This window comes from Anopheles arabiensis, chromosome 2 (assembly GCF_016920715.1).
Source record: "Anopheles arabiensis isolate DONGOLA chromosome 2, AaraD3, whole genome shotgun sequence".
Taxonomy (NCBI): Eukaryota; Metazoa; Arthropoda; class Insecta; order Diptera; family Culicidae; genus Anopheles; species Anopheles arabiensis.
In genome coordinates this window covers 106309798-106336770 of record NC_053517.1, presented here as the reverse complement: position 1 = coordinate 106336770, position 26973 = coordinate 106309798, and the positions used below count along the sequence as shown (strand labels likewise).

The 26973-nt window shown below is 46.3% G+C and overlaps 1 protein-coding gene across 7 annotated transcripts in view; it reads left to right on the top strand.

Moving 5' to 3' along the window:
• LOC120898120 (high affinity cAMP-specific and IBMX-insensitive 3',5'-cyclic phosphodiesterase 8) overlaps positions 1 to 26973 on the top strand; it is a 130867-nt gene that overhangs the window by 29396 nt on the left and 74498 nt on the right. For 6 of the 7 annotated variants that reach the window (XM_040303524.1, XM_040303531.1, XM_040303529.1 and 3 more), the window contains exons 2-3: positions 11375 to 12519; positions 13304 to 13403. In XM_040303524.1, coding sequence (XP_040159458.1) covers positions 12160 to 12519; positions 13304 to 13403 — 460 coding nt within the window. In that variant the 5' untranslated portion in view covers positions 11375 to 12159. Of the gene's footprint in view, positions 1 to 10472; positions 10489 to 11374; positions 12520 to 13303; positions 13404 to 26973 lie in introns of those variants that run through there. The other variant, XM_040303526.1, reaches the window with a different exon arrangement.

The window sequence follows — 26973 nt, the reverse complement described above, 5'->3', positions numbered from 1 at the left end:
AATAAAAAGCAGGATGCTATCTTAATCGACAAGAGAGCTATGTGAAGTATCGGCTACAGCATACAGCTTGGCAATATCTCGTAAATGCATATTGGATTTTGTCGCATACCCACCGAAGTAAGTGGCGTTGGTTTGGCGTTTGATTGGTGGTGTTTCGGCACGAAATTTCTAAAATAGTTCAGTGCGTTTTTCGGAAACTCACGCACACAGACACAGACTGCAGTGTCCTGTTGGCGAGCTCCAGGGAGGAGTCTGATCGAGTATATTGCATGCTGACCAGGAATGACGAAATTAAATTTCCTTCTGTTTTTCGAGCATGTTTCCTCGCTGTCATGGAAAGATTGTACGGGATGGGACAACATCCGGGAATGTTCCGAGAATAAACTCTCACGTTTAAGTGGTGTGTCAGTGGAATATAAAAATGAATAGTTGTTTGTATAATACTATAAGAAGAAGACTTCAAAAGGAGTGAGAGAAGACACTTATTCGGTCAATAAAACACTCATCAGCTGACTATTTGAACCGTTCATTATTATTAACGATTTTTGAAGCTGAGACTAGAGCATAATCTTGCTTTAATTGCCTCATTGTGATTCACGTCTGAATTTCCCATCATTTTCGTGTAGACCAATGCTGTGGAATTAATCGACCGGAACGGCTTCATATGAAACCTGTGGACACACTACACTCCCCTTATTCCTCGGGTCCAGTTATCCATTAAAGTAGGCCATCGGCGGTAAGAAACCGAGTGTGCCTCATCCCTTCGATACCGCGGCTTCACCCAAAAGAATCTGTCCGTATAATTGCAAAGAACGTTCCAAAATTGGATTGGAAAAGTCACACGTAATACCAAACGGGATTGGACATTATGTGTGAAGAAAAGTGATTCCAATCACTTGATCCGGATGGCTTTTGCGTTAAATTGAATTTCTTAAAATTAATTGTGTGTCCCCAAACCACCTCCGACCGTCGGAATGCACAACAGATTTCATGGCCAATCGTGTATCACCCTTTGTCTTTGTGCACGTATATGTGTGTGTGTGTTCGGAAAGACTTTCCGTCCCTACTGTTTTAGGCATTAATTTTCTCCACACTTTGTAATTTCCCGTTTTTGTCGACCGAGCCCGAGACCACAATGGGTCGTGCGGTTTTTGCAAAAATCAATACGCCCAAAGCATCTCCAGCTTCAGCGTTGTTTGCAAGGAAGGGGCCTCTGATTATTGGAAAAGTTTTCCATCTCTGCAAGAAGCGGATCACAAAGGCCGATGGTTGGATGCCCTGTAGCGATCTGGTGAAGTTCAAGCAGCGTAGGCTTTGAGAAAACCAACAAAGACCTCGCTGCAGCGCAGTGTTGGCTTATTGATGTTAGATGGCGCTGATAGCATTCTACTTTGATCGTACACTAAGATTAAGGTGTACGGAAATGAAGGACCCAGTTTGGAGCTTTTGTGTTTAAAAAGGTATTGATTGTATTTGAATTTAAGTCGCTCTTCTGCTTTATTGACTTCTCCAGTTCATCCATTTACTGCGAAACGAGTCTTCAAACTGGAATGAAGTGCGCTCATTGCCTTCAAGCTAGTTGGCAAACAATGAAATTGGCAAGTTGTCAGGTTTCGTTCTTTCATTCCACAAAAGACTTTCAGCGGAGCTTGTCGCCAACCTAGTGACAGTGCAAGTTTCCTCTCGGGAGAAGCGCAAAATGAGTGCTGCATCATTTTGACAGCTTTGGGACAGGCCGTCCCGTGAAAGAAGTGCAGTGAAAGAAGCATGAATTTGCATCAGCAGAGGAGTCGATTTGAGGGGTTTTGAAAGGACGATCGCGCTGACGGAAAGTATCTCGCAAGGCCGTCCGGAAGGTGCATCAAGTCATCCAGCGGGCGTCATTATCGATGGTCAGCCATGTGTGTTTAAATGCAAGTGCTTCATTCATACAAATTTCCGCAATCCTTCAGACGTCTCCGACACAATCGACCTGTGCCGGATGGATATTTTGGGAAAATTATTCACCAACTTCCCTCCCCAATCGTCAATCGGATGCTAAAACGCTTACCCAATCCCACTGTGTCGAGGTGCGGTGTTTATTATGCAAAAATACACCCACAACCAGCCGGCTCCTGGAAAGTGGAGTGAAATTTCCGCTACAAAATTGCTGCCAGTTCATCACGACTGTGTGTGTATGCTCCGGTGTCGTGCGAACGGGTTTGTTTGTAAACTGATTAATATTTCCTGCCGGCAGCGCGTCCGCGATGCTTGCGCACGGAAAAACCAGCACCGCTCTGGCGTTCGTTCGCGTTGTTATGTGCAGCGCGCACATGCAACAGAATGCAGTTGGCAGTGTTGGTTAAAAAAAAACATGTGTGCTGGAGAGCTGTGGAATGGAAAATGGAACATTAAAACCCGGTAATTTCACGTCCCAAACAGAGAGAGACACACACACATTTGGGGGGAGTGTGTCATTTGGGAGCCGGAAATGCACTTTTCGCTTGAGTGTGGATGAGCACCAGTCGGTGTTTCGCAGTTGCAGCGGTGCGTGAGCGTGTATGTTTATGAGGCACTTTGTGTGGGTCATCTGGGTTTGGTTGGAAGCTTCCCAAAATAAACAGCTCTGATTGAAAACAGATCCACCGGTTTTGCACCGGTAGAGTAGAAGAACGTGCATTAGGGTGCAACAAACACAATTTAAATGCTCTGTAGGATGACTACAACATACAGCTTTCTTTTTTTAACTATCATCTTTAAACTATATAATCAAATTCAATGTGTCATCAATGTTTATTTCATTACACTTTCTAGATTCACGGTAGGAGAACCACTCGCTCTCTCGTCACTTTTGCACTTGATTTCCTATCCCGGATTCAATTTTGCTGTCCGACTTTTCATCCCTCGTAGCTGGCAATGTGAGGTTGAGTGTGTTCTCGCGTTGTCGCCTTTTCCATCGCCCTCTCTGCTTCCTTGTGCCGATATCATTGCCATGGAAAGTTGTCGGAAACATGCACCCGACCAAGCCGATGGACTCTCGCGTTGGACACAATTTTCTGCTCCATTTTGTGCTGCCATCATGCTGCCAACCCCGGGTCGGGATATCTCGTGCATGATATGCAACCGTCAGTGTTGCATGGAGTGTGGGTAGTGTGTCTTCCTCGTCACCATCACCATCGAGCTAGAAACAAAACGTTGAAGAGTGCTCCCGAGTGCTCCAGGGTGGATGCAGTGGGAGTGGTTTCGGGGGAAGATGTGGAGATGGTGTCATGCACGATGCAGTGGAATTCCTGGCTCTTCCCCTCCCTGTGGGTGACACTTCTTGCCCGTGGGTTCTGACGGGTTTTCTGATGCACTATTTCCAAGCTGACCGCATTCATCTTTAGGTGTACCTGTTCCACCTCCATCTCTACCTCTTCTGACTTTTGCGAGTTTTTACAGCCTTGCGTCCCATTTGCCTGCCGTCAGAAACGGGTACCGATGCCGGATGTTACTTGTCCCTCCCTTTTTTGAGGGAGAGCGAGAGTTGGAAATGGTAGAAGGATACATTTTCTGCAAAACTGACAGAATTATGATGGAACCACAGGAAGCAACAGCTAGCTGAGCAACTGACGGGCAAATGACAACACGATCTAGTAATGGTGCTGCTGCTGCTTGCTGTTTCTGTGCCACTCTGTCAGGACGTTCTTGTGTTGAAGTGAACAGAAACGGGAAGAAAACAATGCTCTGCGTGTGGTGTTGGTGTAGAATTTTGAAGCTAGTGAAGGCGAAATGGTGACTGTCACATGGTTGATTTGAACGGTCGCCTCATACTGACACTGTTCTCTGACACCTTCTGTCAAAGATAAGCACTGGGTATGGGAAGTGGATGTGAGGGAAGGCGCAGTGCTTTCTGCCGGTTGAAGGGTAAAGGAAGCAGTGAAGTTATTACTGTGATAGAGTTATTCTTTATGAAACAATGAAACATGGTTTAGGGTTTTTTTTTGGGAATTTGATAACATGTTAAATTAAGTCGTTCATTCTTATGCTCAGAACGCGCTCCTGCGGTAAGGATGATTCTCGAATTAAATAGCTTCACAAATTTGTGCTCAAATCTTAGCCAGATAAGCCAGATGAAGTAGTGCCGAGTCCACAAACCTGCTTAATATGCCAGTGCCAATGTCTAGCAAACTTGTACGCTAGTGATGGGTAAATTCAACAAAAATCCGGAATCGCTTCCGAATGACTCCGCCAAAATTGGAAGCGGTTCCGGAAGGTAGGTGCAAAACTCCGACCTCGAAGCCGTCTGGAGCCGTTCGGAGCCGTTCGGAGCCGTCCGGAGCCGCTAGTCGGCAGCCGGAGCCGTCCGGAGCCGTCGGAGCCGTCCGGAACCGTTGGAGCCGTCGGAGCCGTTGGAGCCGTTGGAGCCGATGGAGCCGTTGGAGCCGTCGGAGCCGTCCGGAGCCGTCGGAGCCGTCCGGAGCCGTCGGAGCCGTCCGGAGCCGTCCGGAGCCGTCGGAGCCGTCCGGAGCCGTCCGGAGCCGCTAGTCGGCAGCCGGAGCCGTCCGGAGCCGTCGGAGCCGTCCGGAGTTGGCGGAGCCGTCGGAGCCGTTGGAGCCGTTGGAGCCGTTGGAGCCGTCCGGAGCCGTCGGAGCCGTCGGAGTAGTTGTAATAGTCGTAAGTATTCTGAAGCGCATTAATTTCCCGATATTAGTGATAATTTTATTGTAAAAAACAGCTTACGAGTAAAAAAAGAGTCTTCTTCATTTATTGGTATGAAGCTTTTTGGTATGAAGCCCCAGGCTCCAACGACTACGACGGTTCCGACCGGCTCCGGACGGCTCCGTCGGCTCCGTCGGCTCCGGACGGCTCCAACCGGCTCCGTCGGCTCCAACTGCTACGACGGCTCCGACCGGCTCCAGCTGCCGACTAGCGGCTCCGACGGCTCCAACGGCTCCGACGGTTCCGGACGGTTCCGACGGCTCCAACGATTCCAGACGGCTCCGACGGCTCCGACGGCTCCAGCTGCCGACTAGCGGCTCCGGACGGCTCCAACGGCTCCGGACGGCTCCGGACGGCTCCGACGGCTCCAACGGCTCCGACGGCTCCGACGGCTCCGGACGGCTCCGGGCGGAATCGACGATTTGAATTTTTCGGAATCGGAGCCGGAGTAGCAATGTTTGGAAGCGATTCCGAGCCGTGGGTGCGATTCCGGTTACCCATCACTATTGTACACTCCTTCGCACTGAGCAGCACCATTGACCCATCCGTCGATGGTGCTTCAGTAAGCATGTTAATTGAATTAAAGCCAGGCCAAACTTTTCCGCCTCGCAATGCCAACCCGTCAGCTGAATCGTCTGAATAGGGAAAATCGACATTCAACGGGATGGCAACTCATGCCAAAAGCGTAGTGCGGCGTAGAGGCCCTCCCCTGTCGGAAGCTGCCATTGCTCAGTCGGCCGCTCAGCTTAGCACATTAAAATGCTCAAACATTCGTTCGATGGTGGCAATGAATGGAAATTTAATTTTAGTTCCTCTGCAGCGTTTCCTTCCCCGTGTTGACGCTTTTCTTCCGCGCCTGCCGTAACCCATCAACGAGATCATTACTAGTGGCTGAGCTTTGGCAGGCGGGTTGATATGGTTCGAGTAGTTCTCGTTCTCGGCCAGCTCTTGAAATGGCTGAGGTTTTGCCAAACGATGCACCAAGCGGCATTTGGTTTGCTTGCGCGTTGGCACTGGTTTTGCGGGCTTGCGGGAGTGATTGTTTATCGTAAAATTTATCTCGAACTTGCTCCGGCCGGCCGTACATGCTTGCCAATGTCGATGCCTGTGAACAAAAGGCTTACAAGTGTGAAGGAAAATGGGATGGAAGCAGGTTAAGCTTGCATACTTTCACAGCAATGTATTTGGTGAGAAAATTAGGCAAATTTCGCGAGAAGAGGACGAAGAACGTGGTTTGTTCTTAAAGAACGTTAACCACTTTAAGGCTAAAAAAGGGAGATGAATTGATGGCATTAATTTGCCCTAAAAACGTCCAGAAAGCGATGGAATGTTAAAACAGACGCTAGAGCATGGTTTTGTACCGCGTATTGCATAAATTGAGGCGTTTTAATAACACCAAGTAACAGCAAGCCAAATAAACGTGACGTCAGCTGGCGAAGGCATTCAGACGACATGCTTCAAGAAGTTAATTCATGCCGAATCGTTGATGTAGAGGGAAAAATCAAACTGGCTGACAAGCGGGTTGCTTCAAGGCACCGCTGCTACTTTCAACATGGCGACAACGAATAAATATGTAACAGAGAGAGAGAGAGAGAGAGAGAGAGAGAGAGAGAGTGGAAAAAAGGACACAATACGGCGAAAAACGAGCCAAGAAAATATTGCCAACGCGTCTATTTCACCCCATTACAGCCTCCACCCTCCCAAGGGGGTATTGTCTCACGAGCCTGATCTTACTTCGAGCACATTTTCTTCGATCGTGCTAGCAAAGTCACCACGAGGAGAAGTATGCCACGGGTGTTCCGGCCTGCTTCATTGTATTTGAGTGTGTTTTGTGTGTGTCTTTGTGTCTTTTTGTACCATGTCTAGTACAAGCGTGCGCCACGTTTGCGGAAGCGGAAATGAAGTGTGGACGGCCCCCGTAATGGCAGATAGGCACGAATCGCTCCGATGGGATGGCTGGCAACGCAGACGAAGGAATTCGATTGTCGTCCTATTTATGCCTCTGTTTCTGCTCATCGACCGGAAAAGCGGAAAAGCATACCAATTGGGTTGATGGATTTTTTCGCCCCCCCATATCGAAGGGCACGGGGATAGATGGGGCATGCAAAAACTCGGGCAGGCTCTTTATGCGAATTTTTGCCCTTTATCTCTTGATCCCTCCTCGTGTGCTTTTGTGCGCCCGCACAGCTGCTGTACGCGGTAATGCTGCGTGTTTCGTTTCGTGCGCCAGCAACACAGTGTGTGTGTGTGTGGGTGTTTGAGTTTTGCGTGGAAAGCTGGAGGTGATCTGGAGAAGTGTCTGGAGCGGTGCGGGAGTACTTGGAAAGACGACAAAAAGCCATCTGCATATTAAAGGTGATAGATTTGATGGTGGGAAAACAGCAAAACCGTCGCTTACCGTGTTTCCATTGTGGAAAATAATGATAAATTGGTGCTTTTTTGGAAGGACACTGGAAGGCCAGTCACCTTTTGTGGGACTTTCGACCGCATGGGGATAATGTGGAAGCTGCGCGTCTATTGCGACCAAATAATACTCCAAACAGCACTCTGAGTGAGTGTTTAAATAAAGAAAAATGTGACCTACCGCTGCTGATCATCAATTTCCATTAGAACCGATGAAAAACTGCCCTTGATTGGATTACTCTACCTGGTCGTTCGCTGCCGCTTTCCATTTAAATTAACATAAATGGGAACGATGAAGTGTCCCAGATGGAAAGCTTCATTGCGTGTATTTTTCCTACACACACACACTCACACACACACACACACACACACAAAAGGATGAAAAAAGCTAAATTGTGTTTTTGAGTCTCCCCTCTAGTTTTCAATATGAACAATTCCATCTGCATTTTATCAAGGTACGGGACGGGTACATGGGCTACATGGTTCAATTTATTCGCATGAAAAATAATCTATCCGCTCTGGGCACCGGGTGCAGAACCTCCCAACCGATCTAATCAATCGTTTGACAAACAAAGGGGCAACATGGTGGTGGGCCGTGTGGGGAAAATAGGGAACATGCTCCAACTAAACGGTAGCAAACGCAATATTCGGTGGAAAATAACTTTTTATCTTCTCTTTTTTTATGTTTTCACTGCTCTCCTCACGCGTCCTGGTTATCCTGTTGGTAAGGATAATGGTGAAAACCCTCTAGAGCTGATTTAAAAATGTGTGTATGTAGGTTAGGGTATAGCTCTGTGGGTGAAAAGTTCAACCAAACGAAAGTAGTAATTTGTTAACGTGTACCTTTTCTGTGCTATCCTTGTCGCCTGTGCGTTGATAGAGTTGTCCGATGGGATTAGGAGGAAAATTAGATTGTGAAGGTTAATAGAAATAGCAAACATGATAATAGTAAGAGAAAAGGACCTCTTTTTGATGGAAAAATATTAATTTATATTTTTATAATATTAATTCCCTTTTTATTCTTATTTTCCTTATCCTTATTTAAAATAAAGCAGTATGAAACATGTTTTACTGAGGGATCAAAGCATAATCTCTGATTCATATGAAAAGCAACACAAACTTTGCAATTGACAATAGACAATAGAGTTATAGCGAATCGACAGATTGTGAAAGCTTCTCCGAAAGCCTTCAACCAAGCAACTGCATCATCATCATCATCATCATCATTGCCATAGTCATCTGGCCCGTTAATAACTCATTAAAATTTTATCCCTTTTTGATCCTCCCTCTTCCTGCCCCCTCCCCCTCCCTTGCCGCGACAGTTTCCACCCTTTTAACACATTGTCTTTGTGCAGCGAGACGGCAACCATAAGGCGGGTAATAAAATTAATCCGCTTATCAACTGCCTGGTACTGTATTTATGTATGCGCAACCGGAACTGGTATGGAGAGACGAGAGAGAAAAAGCAAAAAAAAGCAACCTCCGCACACCAAAACTCACACTAGATATACACTGTAATAAAAGCAAACAGATTATTGGTAAAACTTTTGCCACGCTTTTCTATGCCACACACACACACCCACACACGGTAGCACATTTTCCACCAGGCCGTTGGGAAAATTCAATAGGACGCTTAACACGCTTCGCACCGACTCATTATCGACTTTTATCGAAGTTTTGTGCTTCCCGGGAGCGAAATCCTTCCATTTAGCTCCAACTCCTTTTTTTTTTGCTGTGCCAATTGTTTTTTGGCTTACTTCCTTCCGGTGTGTGTATATGTCCTCGCCCACAACATGTTGCACGTGCGTTCCATGCCATGGTGGCGGTGCATGATGTGGTTGATGTTTTGTTTGCCCTCGGTAGCTCTGTCACCAGAGGTACCAGAGCGATGTTGATAATCTTGATGGCAAAGTTTGTAAGCTCAATCATTATCCTCTCGATGAAATACGACATGGGGACATGGGAGAGAGAGAGAGAGACAGCAAGGGAGCGTTTAGTGCGAAAGTTTGCCCTTGCGGCGATGGGCGGATGGAAAGGATTAATTGTGCCACGATTGTACTTTGCCACAACAGGCGTATCAATTTCGCTGTGCGCTGACGGCAAATTTATTGCCTTTGTTTTGCTGTTTGCTGTGTGACATTGTTGCAAGTATGTGAGAGCTTCGTTCCATTTATTTTTGGACTGTTTGGCACTATATTTACTTACAATATTATGAAAAATATTATATCATTCAGCTTCCACCTTCATGATGAAAATCACAAACCTCGCCCCCTTCGGAACACTTTGCAGATTATTATCAACCCCTTTAACGGCCCTTATTAAACACCCACCCGGCAACCTTGAACTGTGGAAGCTGTGAAGCGCAAATCACGCACTTTGCTGGTATCATTTCCATAATTCTCGCACACTGCGCCACTCGCATTGAGGCGGAGGGAATTGAAGGCGAATAATTTCCATTGAATGGTTTTTAATTAACTAAAAGCGGCAGCTGCAGCTGGGTGGGTTTGATGCGGCGGCGGTGACGGTGCATTACATTGCTTCCCGACGGCATTACAACTGCAACTCCTTGGTCCGTATCTGTATCGGCAAACACGCATGTGTTGTGTTGAAGTGTTGCGGATGTGAAGTGGGTCGTAATAATAAAACCGCGCCAATCAACTTATTAACACTCTCGCACATCTCGGCGCGGGTTGAGAAGAGGGAAGGCGTAGATGACAAAGCTGTGCAGCAAATGATGGCAAACGATGGAAATGTAAATGTAACGCGAACGAAGTCGAAGTCGTTTCTGAACGCTTTTAATGACAGAATCTTTTAAAAAACTTTTCCTTTTTTCATTTCAATTTCACTAATTGTTGCTTCCTTTCGTTTCTCCCTTTTCCTTTACAGAGCGCCAAAATCAAGGCAGTGACTTAACGATACATATTACCTCAGCTGCTGGTAGAGCTTCCCCACTCTGCTGATGCTTCCTAACTCTCCAGCACACCTGCACACCTTACCACCATTGTGCCGACTTGACTACTCTGATTAATAAAACCTCTAGTGGCGGCCTCTAACGGGGAAGTTTGCTGCACGGAACAACGTACAATCAACTGCTTCATCCCCTCCCCTGCCACATGTTGCCTGCGCGTTAGAATTACGCGTTGGGTGCGAAAGGAAGGGCTCGTGGTGACGTTCACCGACCGATCAAAGACCGGTGGGAGCTTTCAGGGTCAACCCACCGGGACCCACATCTTAGAACGGGCTGTGCAATTATAGTGCGCTCAGATGCTAGTGGTAGAATGCGAATAGATCGTTGAGCCGTCGCTCAGTTGAGCTATGGGTCGCAGTGCCGTATGAACAATCGTTTGCTGTGTGGCGTGCTAAAGTGCTTGATTGTGTGCTGTTCTGTGATTCTAGAAAAAAGGGGTGAAAACGGTGGTTCCGAAAAGAATTGAGCAACACTCGACAAAGCGTCCATCACAATCATAAATCCATCAAATGGTCTTTCAATCGAGTGATTTATTGGGGCAGTTAGCGAGAAACTCGTGCGAAAGAAGACTTTTCGGAGCGGCTTTTGGTTGGTTCTTGCTACAGCAAGCAATCACTTCAGGTTTGCTCGTGGATTCGTCCATTCATTCGTTTGGTCGTGTCTGTTTGAGAAAAATAACAATAATCTCATCCTTTGTGTCCATTGACCTTAAATCACAGTCCGGATGAATCCAAGTTTTCCGCTGTCATGATGTTTATTTTTAAGATACGAAATGAAACCGTCCTTCCTTGAGGCGTTAGATCTTTAAAAGTCGTCTGGGGTTTCGAGTTTGCTCCAATCTGTTTCATTTTATCGTCAATCTCTGCCACAAAACGACAGAATACAGGGCATTTTCAATTTTTCTCAGCCTTTAAACAAGCCGATTGTTTGGGTGAGCGATTACAGTGCCACAGAGAAGATAAACAACAGTTTAAGGATGTTTGTTCGATGATCTAGCCGTGGTTTGCCTGTACCGTGTGGCTTTCATTATCCTTTCCCTTTTTCGTTCAAAAAGGCACTCATCATACGCTCAATTGCACGTGCTTTTGTGGAAGCTTTTGCTGTGAAAGGCTCACTTTGAAGCTTTGAAGAGGAATATCGATTATCGAGACAACAAAAGGTGTGAACACAAGCTGACTTTGATTGAGGAGAGAGATCCGAAGGGTCCAAGAAAGAAGGGAAAAGATAAATGCCTAAGAGCAAAAAAAAAAAAAAAGAACGGCACCAGAAAAGATTAATGGGGCGTAAAGAGGGTGATAATTGATTTCCTTGTGTTCTCTTTAGCCATTTTGCAGCTACATCGTGATTAGAGGCGCGCTTGTGAGTGTGTTAGTGTGCGCCAGCTTGTGAGAAAGTGAAAGTGAGTGATAAAAATATGAAGCTAGACGGCGGATATTAAGAAAACGTCCGTGGAATCTGTTCCGTCGTCCTTTAATCGCCCGCCCCATCTCAATCTAGCCGCTCTTCTATGGGGTTTTTGGGGCGTGCGTTAATGAATAAATGATGAGCGACATCCGGTCGCAGGATTCATCATCATCACCTGCCAGCTAGCCCGCTGTACTTCACCCATCTATTGCTCATCTCGTACCGTAGCAAGCAAGCGACGAACGCCGTCAAAATGGTTGCAGGCATCTCTCGAGCCTTGGCGAAGATTCAAACCCCGGTCGGTCGTGTGTGTTTGGGCAGGCTTCGAGCTCAGTAAGCATCAAGAGTGAGTGACGAAAATGCGAATTGTGTCCCGAAGGTGTGTCCCTGCTGCTCCCTTACCTAGCGTGCCAACATGTCCTGAAGCCGTTTCGCCTGCCCATGGTTGAAAGGGGAGCCCCTCTCTAGCTGGTGTGACGCCTTTTCCGCGGGAAAAATCACACCGTGGTGCTTGATTTTAAGAAGCCTCGCTCGTAGTGTGAGTGTTTTGTGAGTAGTTCTTGTATGTGTTGTTGTAGCTTCGGCTGACATTTCAGAAGTGAATTCCGGTCCGCCGATTGAAGGTGAAAGTGTAGTGTAGTGGTGTGGTGTGCAGTGGGCGAAAAGGTCCTTCTGTATCCATCCGGCTTGCTTGCCGCGGGTGCATGTGGTTCACCGGGTACTGCTGTGGCGTGAAAGGAGCACGCACAGCAGCAGTAGGTCGCAACCACAGCCACGACCACAACAAAGACGACGGCGAAGACTACCACCAGACCGTTATGGGTTGCACACCGAGTATCCTTTCGAACGGAAGCAACAATCAGCAGCAGCAGCAGTCGCGGAAGGATAGTGGCCTGTACGTCGGCAACGTCACGTCCAGTGGCAATGGTAGCAACGACACGAGCAACGCAGCTGCTGCCGCCGCCGGCAACAACAACAAGCTGAGCAACAGCAGCCCGGTCAACCCGACGATGGTCAATGCGCCCTACCCGGGCGCGGCCTCGAAGGACGGTGGTACGGAAAAGGTAAGCAAGCAGGGCTTTGGGTCTTTCCTTCCCTCGCGGAGAAAAAAAGCGACAAATCTCTACCAGCTGCCGCTTGAAGCGTAATTAAATATACACAACAGAAGACATTTTCGGATAAAACGTCATTTCCCCAAATCAAACGCTTGTTTTTCGTTGATTGCATTTGTGTTCGCATTCCCTTTCGAACGCGTGAAATTCACCTTACCATAAGCGTGCTTTTACGGGGGGTGCAGATCGCGGGAAATCAATCAAAAACAGCCCTAGACACGCGATATGGAAGTGCCAAGATCCGGTACCCGTAAGAAGAAATTCAATTCTCGGGGCAGATTGGAAAGCTGCGCGGTGGAAGGCACACGGTTTGATAAGGTTTCGAGTTTTGGATAAACACACCTAAACAACGGCAGCTTCCCCGGGGGTCTGTAAGGTGTGTTTTCTTTATTTTTTTTTGAGCAGGAAATAATGTTAAAAACACACACAAAAACTGTACCAAACAGGTGAATTGAATTGAGTGAAATGGGTGTACCTCCCTCGGGATGGAAATGTGTTGTGTGGTTATCAAATAAAAACCCCGTAATCATATCTCGTTTTGACTGTTTTTGAAGCGTTTTGCTTCGTTTGCTGCGAGGCTCGTTTGAAGCGATGCACAAACAAATCAAGCTCGAGAGAGAAGGGAAGCTTTTGGACGGGGTTAAGGATTTGATGCGGACGGGTTGGGTGCTATTTTCGGTATTTGTAGTAATGTTTTTTTCTCTTTTCCCGCTTTACACTTCTTTTTTTTTTACAGGAAAGTGCGAAAAAAGATTCGATCGTTTCGATATCCGCCACGGGGCACATTACAAGCTTTCCTGTCGTTTCCACCACCGTGCGAAGACCGACCGCTGGAAGTAAGTAATTACATTTTTCTTACCACAAACATATGTCGCATATTTGTCTTTAGAGAGAGAGTGAGAGAGAGTGAGTGCTTGTGAGGAATGCTCCTTGTGGCATAGAGAACGTTTGATGCCGTTCGTTTGAGAAAGATACATCCAATCAGCAAACATGTATCCATCATAAATAGCATAGCGGCACGAATGTCAAGTTGATATGATATTTGTGTAACTCTGCTCTTTTTTGTTTGTTTTCCATTCATGTGATATTTAACAAATATGAGCCCAACCTTATTTATAAAAGCATCGAAATGATGCCAAACCGACGATTTGTAAAAAACACCCGAGGTACGTGCAATGTGGATTGCATAACTTTTGGCGCTTAAGAACAGTTATGTGAAGCGTTATCATAGTGTAACGTAATAACGCTTAGTACTGCACGTATACGTTTTATTTGACTTTTCCAAGTGTTTGAAACTATGAAGAAGATGTTGGTTTATTGTAATATGATGTATTTTATCATTAGTAATAAATGTTATCTATACTTGACAGTTCTGTACAACTAATCTGACTTTCTTTCCATATATTGCCTCCTGCTTACTTTTAACCTTCGAAGGTTTTCACAGAGCAATAGACAAACAATTAGCGGAACCAATGAATAATCGTTGATTCATTTTTATTATGCATATTACCAGCTCAACAGCCGTAACCGTAACGTATTACACGCTGCGAGCGTTGGTGTGATTGTATCAACAAATCGGGAAAGGTGTTGATTACATGTCACCCGTCCGTGTCTGTTGCTGGATGCACCCGAACCCCGGGCACTGTACCGCACTGCATGGGCTCACACGTACGGCGATTGTGATCCGACCAGATTTTACCACGTTTAAAGTTCAAATATGGACCCTACCCTACCCATCTACACTCCATCCACCTTTCTGCATTATTGAACCGGGCAGAAAGTAGATCCCCTCTAGCGCTGCTCTTCTGATTTGTTGCAAATCGGTCGTAGTTGTTGGCAAAGTTGTTGTGCTAGTTCTGTCTCCTCCTCCCACCCCTCAAAACTCTTTTCGCTCGCAGGTGAAGGCACCAGAGAGTTGGAAGGCGAATGCACTAGCACATAGCACAGCAATATACCCACACTACCCTAATAGGGATGGCTAATTAAAAGTGACGCACACTGGCGAGAGCGGACTGAAGCTGAACCGGCGATCGGCGCGTTGCGTTGGAGCCTTTTGGGAAATTAAGAGTGACAGGGTGGGCATGGAAAGGGGAAGATGACGGCGGCGACGATGCCGAAGAGCACACCACAGCGTGATAGACAAACTCGATCTCATTCCGTTCTCGCAGGCAGCTGTCGAACAAATTGATATTCGCACATCCAAACAAACCGTTCGTTCGACATGCCAGTTCGTCAGTCAGGCTGCGGTGCTAATGAGATAGCTGAGCCCCGATATGTTAGCACCGTGGTGGAGATGGCATGAGCTGCCTGGGACGGAAAGGGAGACCTTTTGTCCAGTGAACGATCATTGCACACGCGTGGAAAATCAAATCTATTCAACCGTATAACAATGCGGGGGAGAGGCCTGCACAGTAGTAAAGTAAGCATGTTTTGCATGCATGCTGAGAGAAGGCAGCTACATAATGTTTTGGAAAATGGTATCCAATTTCTTGGTTTGGGGTTGCTTTTTTTGTAGGTCCAATCAGCAGAACCCATTCGCCACGAGCAATTGGTTGCCGTGGGGTGTGATTCGATGAGTCAATGTTTAGCCTTTTTGGTGGCTAAATTTCACGTGGTGATAATTGGCACGGCTTTGCGTTGAGAATGTGCGTAGAATTAAGATGTTTCCTGGTCGAAATGGGGAATGACATCGTTCCCTTACAAGTCACGAACGTACAAACAGACGCGGGTACGCATGCTTGCATGCGTGCACAGAACCGCGGCATGGTTTCTTGTGAAATTGAGCAACAGCAATTTCAAATCGTGAGGAATCAATCTTCACGTGCGCTAGATGTAATGAGACACGCAGCGCGATCGTTTCTGGGTATTTTCAGTATTAAAAAAGTACCTCAACAGGCTATTTATGTCGTAGGCAAGCCATGCCGTCTATATGTGATTATTGCATGAGTTTTGTAATGCACATTGCATACATTAAGGCAAATTTTGAACTCAAATTACTACATCACTTTTCCTACATTGCGCGTTGTTTAATAGAGCACTCCAACCGTAACGCTGTTCTGTACCTTTTCATGCAGTGCTGTGACGCCCCTGTACAATCCAAACAATACCACCGGTAATAACTACACGTTCGTTTGATCGTGAAATCTTATCTCCGTACCAGTCAGTGATGCCGTCGTGTGTCGGATGCTACTCAGCTCTGGGCGTCTGTATCTTCTGCTTTTTTGTTTTGCTGTGCTGTGACGTTTCACGCTGCCCTTCCGCTCCCACCCCCCGGACACGTTCTAGGCGGGGGTTTTCATTTCCCCTTTTGGAGGGCCAGCATCGTTCATTTGACGGACGGCTTTTTGCTTCCGCGATGCCAGGGCAAAGCCTAGCCGCCGGCGACGTTGTCAATCTAGTGTCTAGCGTGGGTAAAACAATGGTGGCACAGATGGTGGCACAGCTTTCGGTGGTGAGCTGCATTCGGACGGCGTCTGACGGGTGATATGGCGCCAGTGTAATTCTAGTGACATTCCGGTGCGATGACTATTGGCGAACACGGGAGCACGGAAGGACAGTGCTGTCCACAATCATTTAGAAGGAATGGAAAACTAAATGAATGGAACGAGCGTTTTATTATTTTTAAAATAGCTTAATGAGTCGCTAGCAAAGAGTGGTTGTGACATTTGGTGCACGCAAAATTCAAGAAGTATCTATTGCGTTGCTACGCTTTACCCTGCACGCTGGCACAGCTGTTGATCCACATGCGCAACAAGTAACGTTCGATTTAATGCAAGATTAATGGTCCCCGTCTTGGCCAGTCTTGCGATACTCGACGATTAGTAAATGAGAATCACCTTCCCTTTCGGTCACCGGGGCCTTCTAGGGCATCGGTTACGTCAAATAAATAAATCATGCTTCGGCTACTAATTTGCCTACTGGCCCGCTGGTTTGGTCTCCGAGGCAAACACCGTGCTATAAGGGCAGTGTCTTATACTCTAACTCTTTCGCTCTTGTTGTGCCTCCTTAGAACGTCGTTCCATCGAAACCATCATTTATCATCGCACATGGGTGCATATGGAACCGACGGAGTGACGGACAGCGTTGGAGTTTGAGTTGGGGGGAGGGTGGGTGTTTGGAGCAAACTCTTCACTGCACCATGGCCCGATGCCAAGCGGAACGGAACGATTCCGGAACAGCCTGTTGATATTCACGCCTGTTTCAAACACGGCGAGGGGCTCTCTGGTCACTCAAAGAGATGAGTGAATGGATGAGTTTTGGACTCGCTTCGGGCATTTTTGTTGGTCGATTTCCCTGTCCCTGTGGTGTTTGCATCACATGGTCGTGTTTGCCCTCGGATTAGCGCACCGTGTTTTGTGTGTTGCGAGTGGCGAGACACACCCCAAACGGACTGACACACTGGCACAGGCTAGGCGGGAGCTGTGAGACGCCGAAAGGTCGCCGATGTGAGACTATTTGTAGGCAACCAATTAATGTTACCGGACGGAGGGATGTGGCACCCTTACCTGCGGGGCTATTTCAGAGCTCATTTACGATCTCGATGAAACGTTGAAACATTAGAGCAAAAAAAAAAAAACAAGTGGACGCAAATTCTATGTAAGTGGACGTTAGCGAACTGCTCAGGTTAGAAGGAAATCAGGTTGCAGCTAATGAAAAAATATACTTAAATAAGAGACCACATTCCTTTTGCCAGAGTTTTGCCAGAGGCAATAAGCCACACCCTCTAACGTAATTATAAACTGCCCATCTCTTCCGACGCAACCTTGGACTTATGTTTTAATGTGACAAAATGAAACCTTTCCTGCGCATTTCTTGCGCTCTCTCATATCACTGGGCGCGATGGTGGCCTCGTATTTCATCGTTCGTAAATTGAGGAAGGGCCGTCAGCAGGCGAGCTGTTAGCGAGTGAGCATGGATAGAGTTAAAAACCTGTAAAATAAAACCAACTCAGTCGGTACCTAAATCCCGGCACTGAAGTCAGGTACGCTGCAATAAAATAAAGATCGTGTCCATTTATGGAATAATTTACTTCTGTCCGCATGGCAAAGGAAACGAAGGATCGAGAAAGAGGGAGAGAGACACACCGCGCACTACTACCACCCTTCCGAGAGTGGACGTTTCTTGCGCGGCAGTCGTGATTGTGATAATGAATTTGGCCCATGGCGCAATCGACGCGAAAGGAGACTTCCCTTGTACAGCGGAGAGAACTGCAACAAGCAAACCGGGCACTCGATACCTTTCGAATCGTGCAACAGGAGAGGGTCGGTTTCGCTTAAGTAGATTAAGCTTTTTATTGTTCTGCAACTCTTACCACCGTGTCGATGCATTCTTCTCTGATTTCATGCTCACTCAAAGGTTACCTTTTGTGGCGCTGGTTCGAGCTGTGCGAGTAGCAAACCGATCCACCATGGAAAGGGTATCCAATGCATCAGCCTTCAACGAGCCATAAAGCAGGGACCAAAATTCATGCTCCTCTTTTATGGCATCGAGCGTCAAATGTGAATTTAATAAAATTTTGCTCAAAACTGTCCGATAACACCGTGCCGCGAAAATCGCGAAAACCAAACCCAGCTGCGTGGGAATATCGATCGATATAAAATCTCCATGCGTTGTTGTTCCGTGCGGCCCCGGGTTGAAAGTTGAATTCCTGATGGCTGATCGCCAGCGGTACTACCGCTGATGCTGTCAGCCCGATAGTGCTTTATGTGACAGTCCCTTATTAATTCGGACGTTAATAATGACATCAAAAGTTGTGTATCTGTTTTATGGCTCGCGGCCGTGCGGGTTCGCTTCGCGCGGATGCCTCGAATTCACGGCCATCGTCCATACCTGTGTGTGTTTGTGTCCAATTTTGGGACTCGTTTCGATGGCTGTGCCCGAGATTATCGTTATCCCTGTTTTTATGTCAATTATTTTACAACCAACCGCGTGTGGTGAAGGGCGTCTCTGATGTGTGCAGGGCAACAAAAAACGTCAAAGAGAGATGTAAAGGAAGCTTAATTAATTGATCGAAATGGTTACTACGCTGGTTGTACGGCGCTCGGGTCGCGTCGTTGCATTCAAGGAGTGCTTTTATTGTGCAGTAAAATTGGGTTTTTTACTACCACCCGCTCGTTGCATTGTGGCTGTGGGAGTGCATTTATTTTACACCGGTGTCCCGCTTACAGTTACACACTGGCTGGCGCTTATTTGTCACATATGCGGGGACAGACAGTGGGAGCTATATCCGCTTTATCGTTACTAGGACACTGGCCACGCAGTCAAAGGGATAGGTGGAACGTTCTAGCAAAAAAAAGTAGCAAACAACACACAAACACACATGAAACATTTGCCACAGTGAATGCAATCGATCGGACGTACTAGGAACGAAAAGGGGGAAAAAAGGCCACCCACCTGTTTGAGGTTTGCATCGGTGCAGGAAAGTGTAAAGATAAGCTGGAACCACCTTTCTAGAACGGTCAGAAGAAGTTGCTTGCTGTTGTTGCTTGCGACACGTTGAGCTGTTCCTTTATCGTACTCCCTTCGAAGACGACCATTCGCGTGCATCCTGGCCTCTTTATGCGGTTGTGTGTGGCGACAAAAAGCCATAATTTATCAATTTTCTATTTTCATTCGTGTCCGTAAGATATGCTTCCGGAGAACGGAACACGCTGCTACTCTTCTGCGGTGAAAGAAAAACTCCACGGAAAGATAGCAAGCGGTGAGCAGCATAATGGCTTTTGTTTCTGTTGCTCATCGCCACCGAGAGGAAGGAATTAATGCTGTAGTTTATTGGGCAGGCCAATATGTTTCCGGTCGACAGCAAACTCGGTGCTATTTATGGAAGGATGGTAGTGCCACTACACTAGCTTGTAACGATGGTGTTTTATGTGTGAGATGGGAATTGCAAACTTTCATTTTATGAGTTTGTTGTCAATAAGTTTTATGTTTAAGTTTGAGATAAAGTTTAAGTTGCAGGACAAAGGGTCATTTAAATCGTACTTTCACAGAAACTATCTAAATCGTCTTAAAGATATTGCTCAAGACAGTTTTGCTTGCTCTCATCAAACCGCTGTCACCTTTTGTCTTCACCAAGTAAATCCCTTGCGGACATAAATTCTCACGTCCTTCGCGGCTCAGCAGGAACGGCAGACACCACGTCCAACCATACGAAAATGGGGGGGAGGGGGGAGAGATTAGAACGGACACCATTGCACTTGGAAGCGCTTAAGTAACGCTTTAGCATTCTTTGCGGGTTTTACTCGCCGCACCGAGTCCCAGTCCCGTCCCCAGCGTGACATGTTTTGATAAGATTGATTTACCGCGCAGCTACCGCGCTTACGCCAACCACCATTGCACCCATTGTCACAACAATGTAGCGCGCCTGGCTGCGTCTTGATTTGAAAAACCGCACTGCACTCGCCACGGATGTGCGCCTCAGAGGCGCGTGGGTGGGCGAATTGTTGCACACAAATGCATACCAACCGTGCACTGGTCCGGTCGCGTGCGGTGTTTTAAGTGCGGCATGGGAGTTAAGCATGCGAAAGAAAAATAAAACTGAACAAAAACTGCACGTGCTGACGCATGACAAACAGGTTGAAACTGTGCCTGTGGGAATGAGGATGGACCTTTTATGGTGATGCTACACAGACACAACTGAACTGAACTGAAAGGTTTGGAATCATTCGCATGATTCAATTTAACCCGGTTACAGGTGTTGCTGTAATAAAATCGAACCGAACGCTTAGAGCTTATTGCGTGGGATGCGGCATAAACCTGGATGCAAAGCGAGTCCAACAGCGTTTAACCTTAAATGGTAAAAAATAACGACTCTATCGAAGAGGCTTGTTTAGATGAATTTACAAATGCAAGTGCTTAGTTAATCACGTCACATATTTTAATTAGTTTTAGTTTAATAAGGGAACACTCCAATGATTTTTGTTTAATTACAGAATCTTGTTTTAAACATGTTTTAAACGTTTTTAAAAGGAATATTGTAAGCTTCAATTCTGATATTCACTTTCAGTAACGTTTGCATTACAAAAATGGACAAAAATTTTGGCCGATTTTCATGGATTTATCTACAACTGCACTAACAAAACGTTAATTGCACTTCCAATGATAGTACCCTATGAGGTAGCAGACAAAATTTGATGCCTCTATCAGCCGAATTATAACCATTGTAGCTACTTCCTTCAGAAGCTTGCGCGATCAAAGAACGGTAGGACCCCGTAATGTCTAAAACGGACTTCTTTGCGGAGTGTCTAAACGGACAGTTTGCGGACGTCGTATAAGCCTGTTCCGGTATCTAAAACATCTTGGTATCAGTATAAGACAACAATCAGAGCATCGAAAGTAAGTTCAGTTCCGACTGACCGACGTCCTTAAGTGACAAGAAGCTCCAAAGTGTGTTGAAAATGAAAACCGAGCGACAAGTCGCTACATCGCTGAGTTCGCTTGGCTGAAAGGTAGATGCAACCGGCCAAAGAGTGAAATAGTACCTGAGCAACATGAACAAACATATTAGGAATCAAAGATCACGTCCACTGGCTTCCCAGCGGCATGGCTTAATGGCACCAAAACTCAAGGTGATCATTTTAGGCAAATTTCTATATGACACCATAGTCCGCGAACTGGTCCAACATCCCACAGTTGTGTCCCAAAGAATTGTTCATGATGCAAACGCTTTAATCCAACAATTTTGTCGTGAAGACTTAAGTGGAATTGGTAAAAAAACTTTGTCTTTTTTTATTTTAATTTTTTTTATGCAAACTTTAGTGATGTGACCTCTGTTAGATTCCCAGCAATATAATTTTGTCTTTTTATTGAATTGGAATCATAAAAAAACGGCGTTTTTATCATATTCAAAATGCGCACCTTTGGCTGCTTACTATGCTTGAGCCATGCATTGCTTTAAAAGGTTAAAACGAAACATAACCTTCCGCAACAAAACCGCTCCCCGGTAGAAACAGTAAGGTGATCGACTCACTGATCCACCCACTCACGCTCACTTCCGCCACAGGGGGGACAAAAACGAATGGCAAAAAGGGCACCGAATGCCGCCCCAAACCGGCCCAAAGCTTTTGGCACGTGCGAAGTCGTGCGACTGTTCGACCATTCCGCCTACGAGCGCATTACCCTCTTTTTTTTTGTTGCTGCTTTGTTTTACTCACGCACCAAGGTCTAGGTCGTTCCGGCCGCAAGTCATCGCGAATGCGAATGCCACACCGATCGTGGCGGTGGCGTGCGTGGGTGGTAGCGCCGTTGATCATTCGTTGATCACCCCAAACACCCTACCACCGGTGCATACTACACAGTGAAGTGCGTGAATAATTGACTCTCCAGCGAGCGATCTGTTCCTCCCGCTGCTAGATGATCGCTCAATCTGGGGTGTAGCGTGTGCGGGAGGAAATTAAATGCACATTCAAACTGATGTCATCTGCCGCCGCCAAAGCGTGCCGGCGGGTTGTTGCATTGAAGATTAATTTATGAAAATTAAACCTACCCAAGGGTGCCAACCGGCTGTCGATAAGTGTGCGTGTGTGTGTGGGTGAGTAATTTATTGCTTGGATTGGTGTGAAGGATCTTATCTGCGCGATAAATCAATGGTGGTGTGTGATGTTTCTATTTCCAAGGCACTAGGGAACTTTATGCGAATGCTCGTTACAGCCCGTGAGTGGAAGTTATTGATGAGCTGATGATGAGAAAATAAGGACAAGCGAATTAATGTAACGTTCTTGCTTATGCAGCGGAAAGCATTACAGCTCAATACAAGGTATCGAGCTGTTTGTAGTTTGTATTTCTGATTCTAAAAGTAAAAAAGGAGACGCATGGTAGTGTTGTTGTTTACATCTTGTTTCGTGCGTTCTCCTTTCAAAACATACCCACAAAGTCATAACATTTCAATTGCGCACTCCTTGCAGATATTAATTACAACGTGCGGACAGAACAAGACGTATCTTCCGTATCTGGTTCGCTGGTTCGCCCTCCCAAAACAAACATACCGCTTCCACTTTGCGATCGTTCGAAATCAATTTAATATCCCGTGTGTGACAGTGGTACGCCGAGCGCCGGCTTCCACATGATTAAAGAACTGTTGATTTCGAATGGAACGAATTGGAACGGGCGTGCAGAAATAAACCATTTTTCCATTGGCCTGCGTGTAAGCGTGCGATCGTTAGCGGCAAGCTCGGTTCTCTTAATTGATTTAATGCCTGTGGCAGTACCAGCACCACTCGGCAGCCGCGTTTTGCTTAGGAATCTAAACATCGCAACCGACCGAGCGGTCGGTCGGTTGCTCCAACGTTTACGTCCCTTGTGGGTGACAGTTGATGAATGGACTTCTTTTTTTTCAATTTCAACTCTCCAAACGGATTGAGTCCGTTGGTAGCGTTTTTGGTTTGTCTTTTTCTTTTTGCTTCACATTTTGCTGAATGCCAAACCAAGTTGGCAAGAAATGCGTGAATGAAAATGAAGGAATGAGTAAAGGTCAAAACGTCATCTCGCTCGGCAGTGGTCTTCTAAGTGGTCATAATCGTTAAACAGTTTTCGAGCTGCCGCAAGACTGCTGCTTGCATTAGTTCATTCGTTTTCAAGGGTCATATGTCAAATGTCATTTATTGTTTTGGCTTCAGTCTCTATGCAGCCTATTTGACACCTAAATATTAATGGAATGCCATAACTGTTCTTTAAGAAAGTACCATAACCAGGAATTAATATTGAAACAATATTTCTTTTTAAATGATTAAATTTGTTTATTCTTATCAACCTGAAGACTCTCTAATCCTGGAATACATTCGGAGAAGAGGAATCTTCAAAATAACTCCAAAAATGATTTCTACCTTCAATTCAACACTCATCAACCTGATGACCCCAAAACCCCTTTGGCAAGATGTCTCCAAAATCGTGCAGCGCGTACGTAAACGTTTTCGCGCATGAAGGATAACCCACTAAAAGGTCGTCGCTACCGACCGACTGATTCACAGTCTAGGCGACACTCATATTTGCTGCACAATTATGACGAAATGCTGGCGGCAGCACAATTTGCGCACACATCGCCTTGCGTATTTGCGCATGCGGCTCAGGCTAGCACGCCGTTCTTGGGACATTTGTATTCGGGGCCGGGCTCACGCAGCTTCAGCTCAAGGATGGCTGAATTCACCATCACTCATGCACCGAGACTGGACGTGACCGCCCGCTACACAGCAGGATCGATCGTGCGTGCGTTATGATAATCGAGCGTGGGGGTGCGGACTGCATCTACATTACGCACTCCATGCCTCTCCTTCCCGCCCGTCCTGCCACCGTCTGGAGGGCATCGTACGCACGCGCGGATGGCATTAATTTCTTGACAGCTCGATGATGAACACCAACCGCCGTGTCACATGTTGGTGGTCGTAGCTGAGCGTCCTCCCGTGAACGTGAAAGAGAAGAACGTGAATGCAAAGCAAAGAAAAAACAAGTTTGGAATATATTGACGAGCCACTGAGGAGCCTGGCTAAAGGTGATGCTGCGGGGTCACATTATGTATGATTATTTCACACCTTTCCCATAAGAAATCGAACACCGATCGATCGATCTTAACGAGGCTCCTGCTCCTGCGGTGGTGCATGATAATTTGTGACAATTTTTTAATCAAGATCAGATTTCGCCCTTGTTGTTTGTGTTTCGTTGGGGCGTTTTTTCTCTCTCTTCCTCCTCCAACACTATCAAATAGCGGGTTCGCGCGGATCGCTTTTGACCCCGCTAGGGAAGAAATGGATCTGTGCAGCTTTAAGACGACGACGCCCTGCAGCAGTATCTCCAAGAGGTCACCTGTGCGAGTAAATTCAGTGCTACGGATACACCTGCATTCAAGGCCCACCTTCCCAACCCGCACCCCATTTTTGGTTTAATTACAATCAACCATCGGAACGAAAGGGGGGGAGGAAAACATTCGTCCGTGCTGGCCACATAATGCAACATAAATTGCCCACGTTAAACCGTGTCACCCCCGGAGGGGAGCAGCGATGGTAATGTAATGTGTAATTGCATGCGTTCTGGTGCACTGGGGCACGGCGAACCCTGGGCCTGGAGGATGCACAATTTATGTACCAACTGTAATGGAATCAGCATTGTGATTTCTGGCCCCGGTTGTTTTTTTTTTCGTTCCCCATCGCCACCTTCAGTGCTGTGCTGCTGCTTGCCTCTGCAAATTCAAAGAAATAAGAAAGGTCAAATTCATTATCGATCATAACTCTTTCCCGCGGTACCCATGTGCGCGCTCTCGCCGGCTCGCCAGAAAACGGGATCGGCTTCCGTTTCTCCCGTGTGTGTGTTGGCAATGTGTGTTGCATCGGTGCATCGATACGGTTGCATTAAATGGATTCAATTCTCTGGCCTGGCTGCTCCGGTCTGCTCTCTCCCTTGGGCACGCTGTTGGGCTGTGTGGTGTAATGGATGCGCCCGTGTGCTCGCGGTACGAAACGACGCACACGGGGGAATGTAATTTGCCGTAATTTAGTGTTGAAAGGACGAGAACAATGGGTGGTTTAAAATCAGGGTTTGGTATTTTAAATTCCACCGAAACTGTAGTACTTCAAAAAAGGATTACACGTTACTTACAACAAAAAAATCACACATAAAATACGTATTTTATGTAATTGATTCTAGCGAAGGGGGAAGCTTATATAAATTACAGTCTTTTCCAAGTGCTACGCGAATACTGCGTGCCGGAGACATTCGCGTAACTCGGATGTTTGCGTAAGTCGAATATCACCGTTTCCACCCAAAGTATAGATGATAAATAGTTAATTTGATTAAATTTAATAAACCCTAAACCTATTAATAGCTTATTTAATACAATTCGTGTAGGAAATACGGTCATTTCTGAATTTTTAGCGCATCGAAACTGTTGGCAATTTATTTTGATATTATTTTGCAATTTATTGTAACTCGTAACTCGTAATTCGGGAAAAAGACTGTACTTATGAAACATAAAAATGTACAGCTTACCTTTTCATTCTGAAAAAATGATCGACAATGTACCAACAAACATTCAAATAATTCCTTATTACCGATTATGCCTCCCGCTCGTCCTCAAAACATTGTATAGGCTGTTTCAAGGGAAAATATTTCAATTATATTCATTTTCATGTTGAGTTGGAACTTTGATTTCGGTGCAAATTTGATTGAATCTAAACCGGGAGCAGTCGCGGGCGCGTGCTCTGTTGGTCGCTTAATTAGGGCCGCTTAATTATAACGTTTTACCGGTGCTAAATCTCAAAGCGGAATTTGATGTGGCTCAAGTTACCACTACCGGGGGTCCGATTTGTGTTTGATGTTTTGGCAGCTTCGAACACGACCTTTTTGTTCACACTTGTGTGATACGTGACGCCAACGTACACTGTTGCGGACGGGCACCACAACAAGCATGCGGCGATGCGGGTTTCGTGATGGTCGGTGGTCAATTAACAAGTGGCGAGCGTTGCAAAGTAATCAAATCAAAGCAGCACGTCCGTTGGTGGTGTTTTATCTACAATTAAGATAATGAATGGATTTAGAACCATATTAATCCTGGTGGCTCTGGTCTGGTGCATTGTGGACTGCTGCAGCGGTTGCATGATTGTTGCTGCTGATGTGTAAATGATTTGTTGGATGAATGTTTAAGCTGTGTATTAAATGAATCAAACTGAGCTGTAAAACTATTAGATGCATTTTAATTGAGCACGTGTGCATGTAGAATCATCGCGCAAAAAAGGGATTAACATGTTTTTTGAAATACAACCCTCTGTTTCTCCTTGTTATGGGTGATGTTTTATTCCATTCAATGCTGCAGCTGCAGGGATTCCAAATATCACACTAATTATTGTATATTTATTTAGCTCCACATGTCATTGACCACCTACCGCGCATCAATTACCTCTGGGGACCGTGTCAACAACGTTAAAAAACCAACCTGATCGTGCGTATGTAACTCCCTAGTTGCTTCTCCTCCTTCGCTCGCATAAACAACAGCCAAACAACCTGCCTTTCGGACGCTGTGTGCCGAACGTGAAATTACATAATCATTATTGTCCCCCCAGCTCTCATCGTCCCAAGAGACTCTTGTGTGTTATAGTTTTTAAAGAAAGGGTACACTCCCCCTTTACCCACACCTAGCTACTTGAAAAAAAAAAATACATTCTCAGATTGGTGCACCGGATGTGTCCATAAGCAGGGGCACCCAGGGAATCCCAGTCACGACAAGTGCAGGCGCGCCACTGTCCATATTTTTCGTCTTGCTGCTTTTTTTTGTTTCGCCTCACCCCACGTTTTGGGGCGCTGTGTGTCGCGCGCAAAAAAGGCATTCACACGCCACAGCGAATGTGTGCACGCGCGCGTACGCGTACCACCCTCCAAAAAAGGGGTGGCAAGGGCCCCAGCATCATCGCCATGATGGTAGGTGCG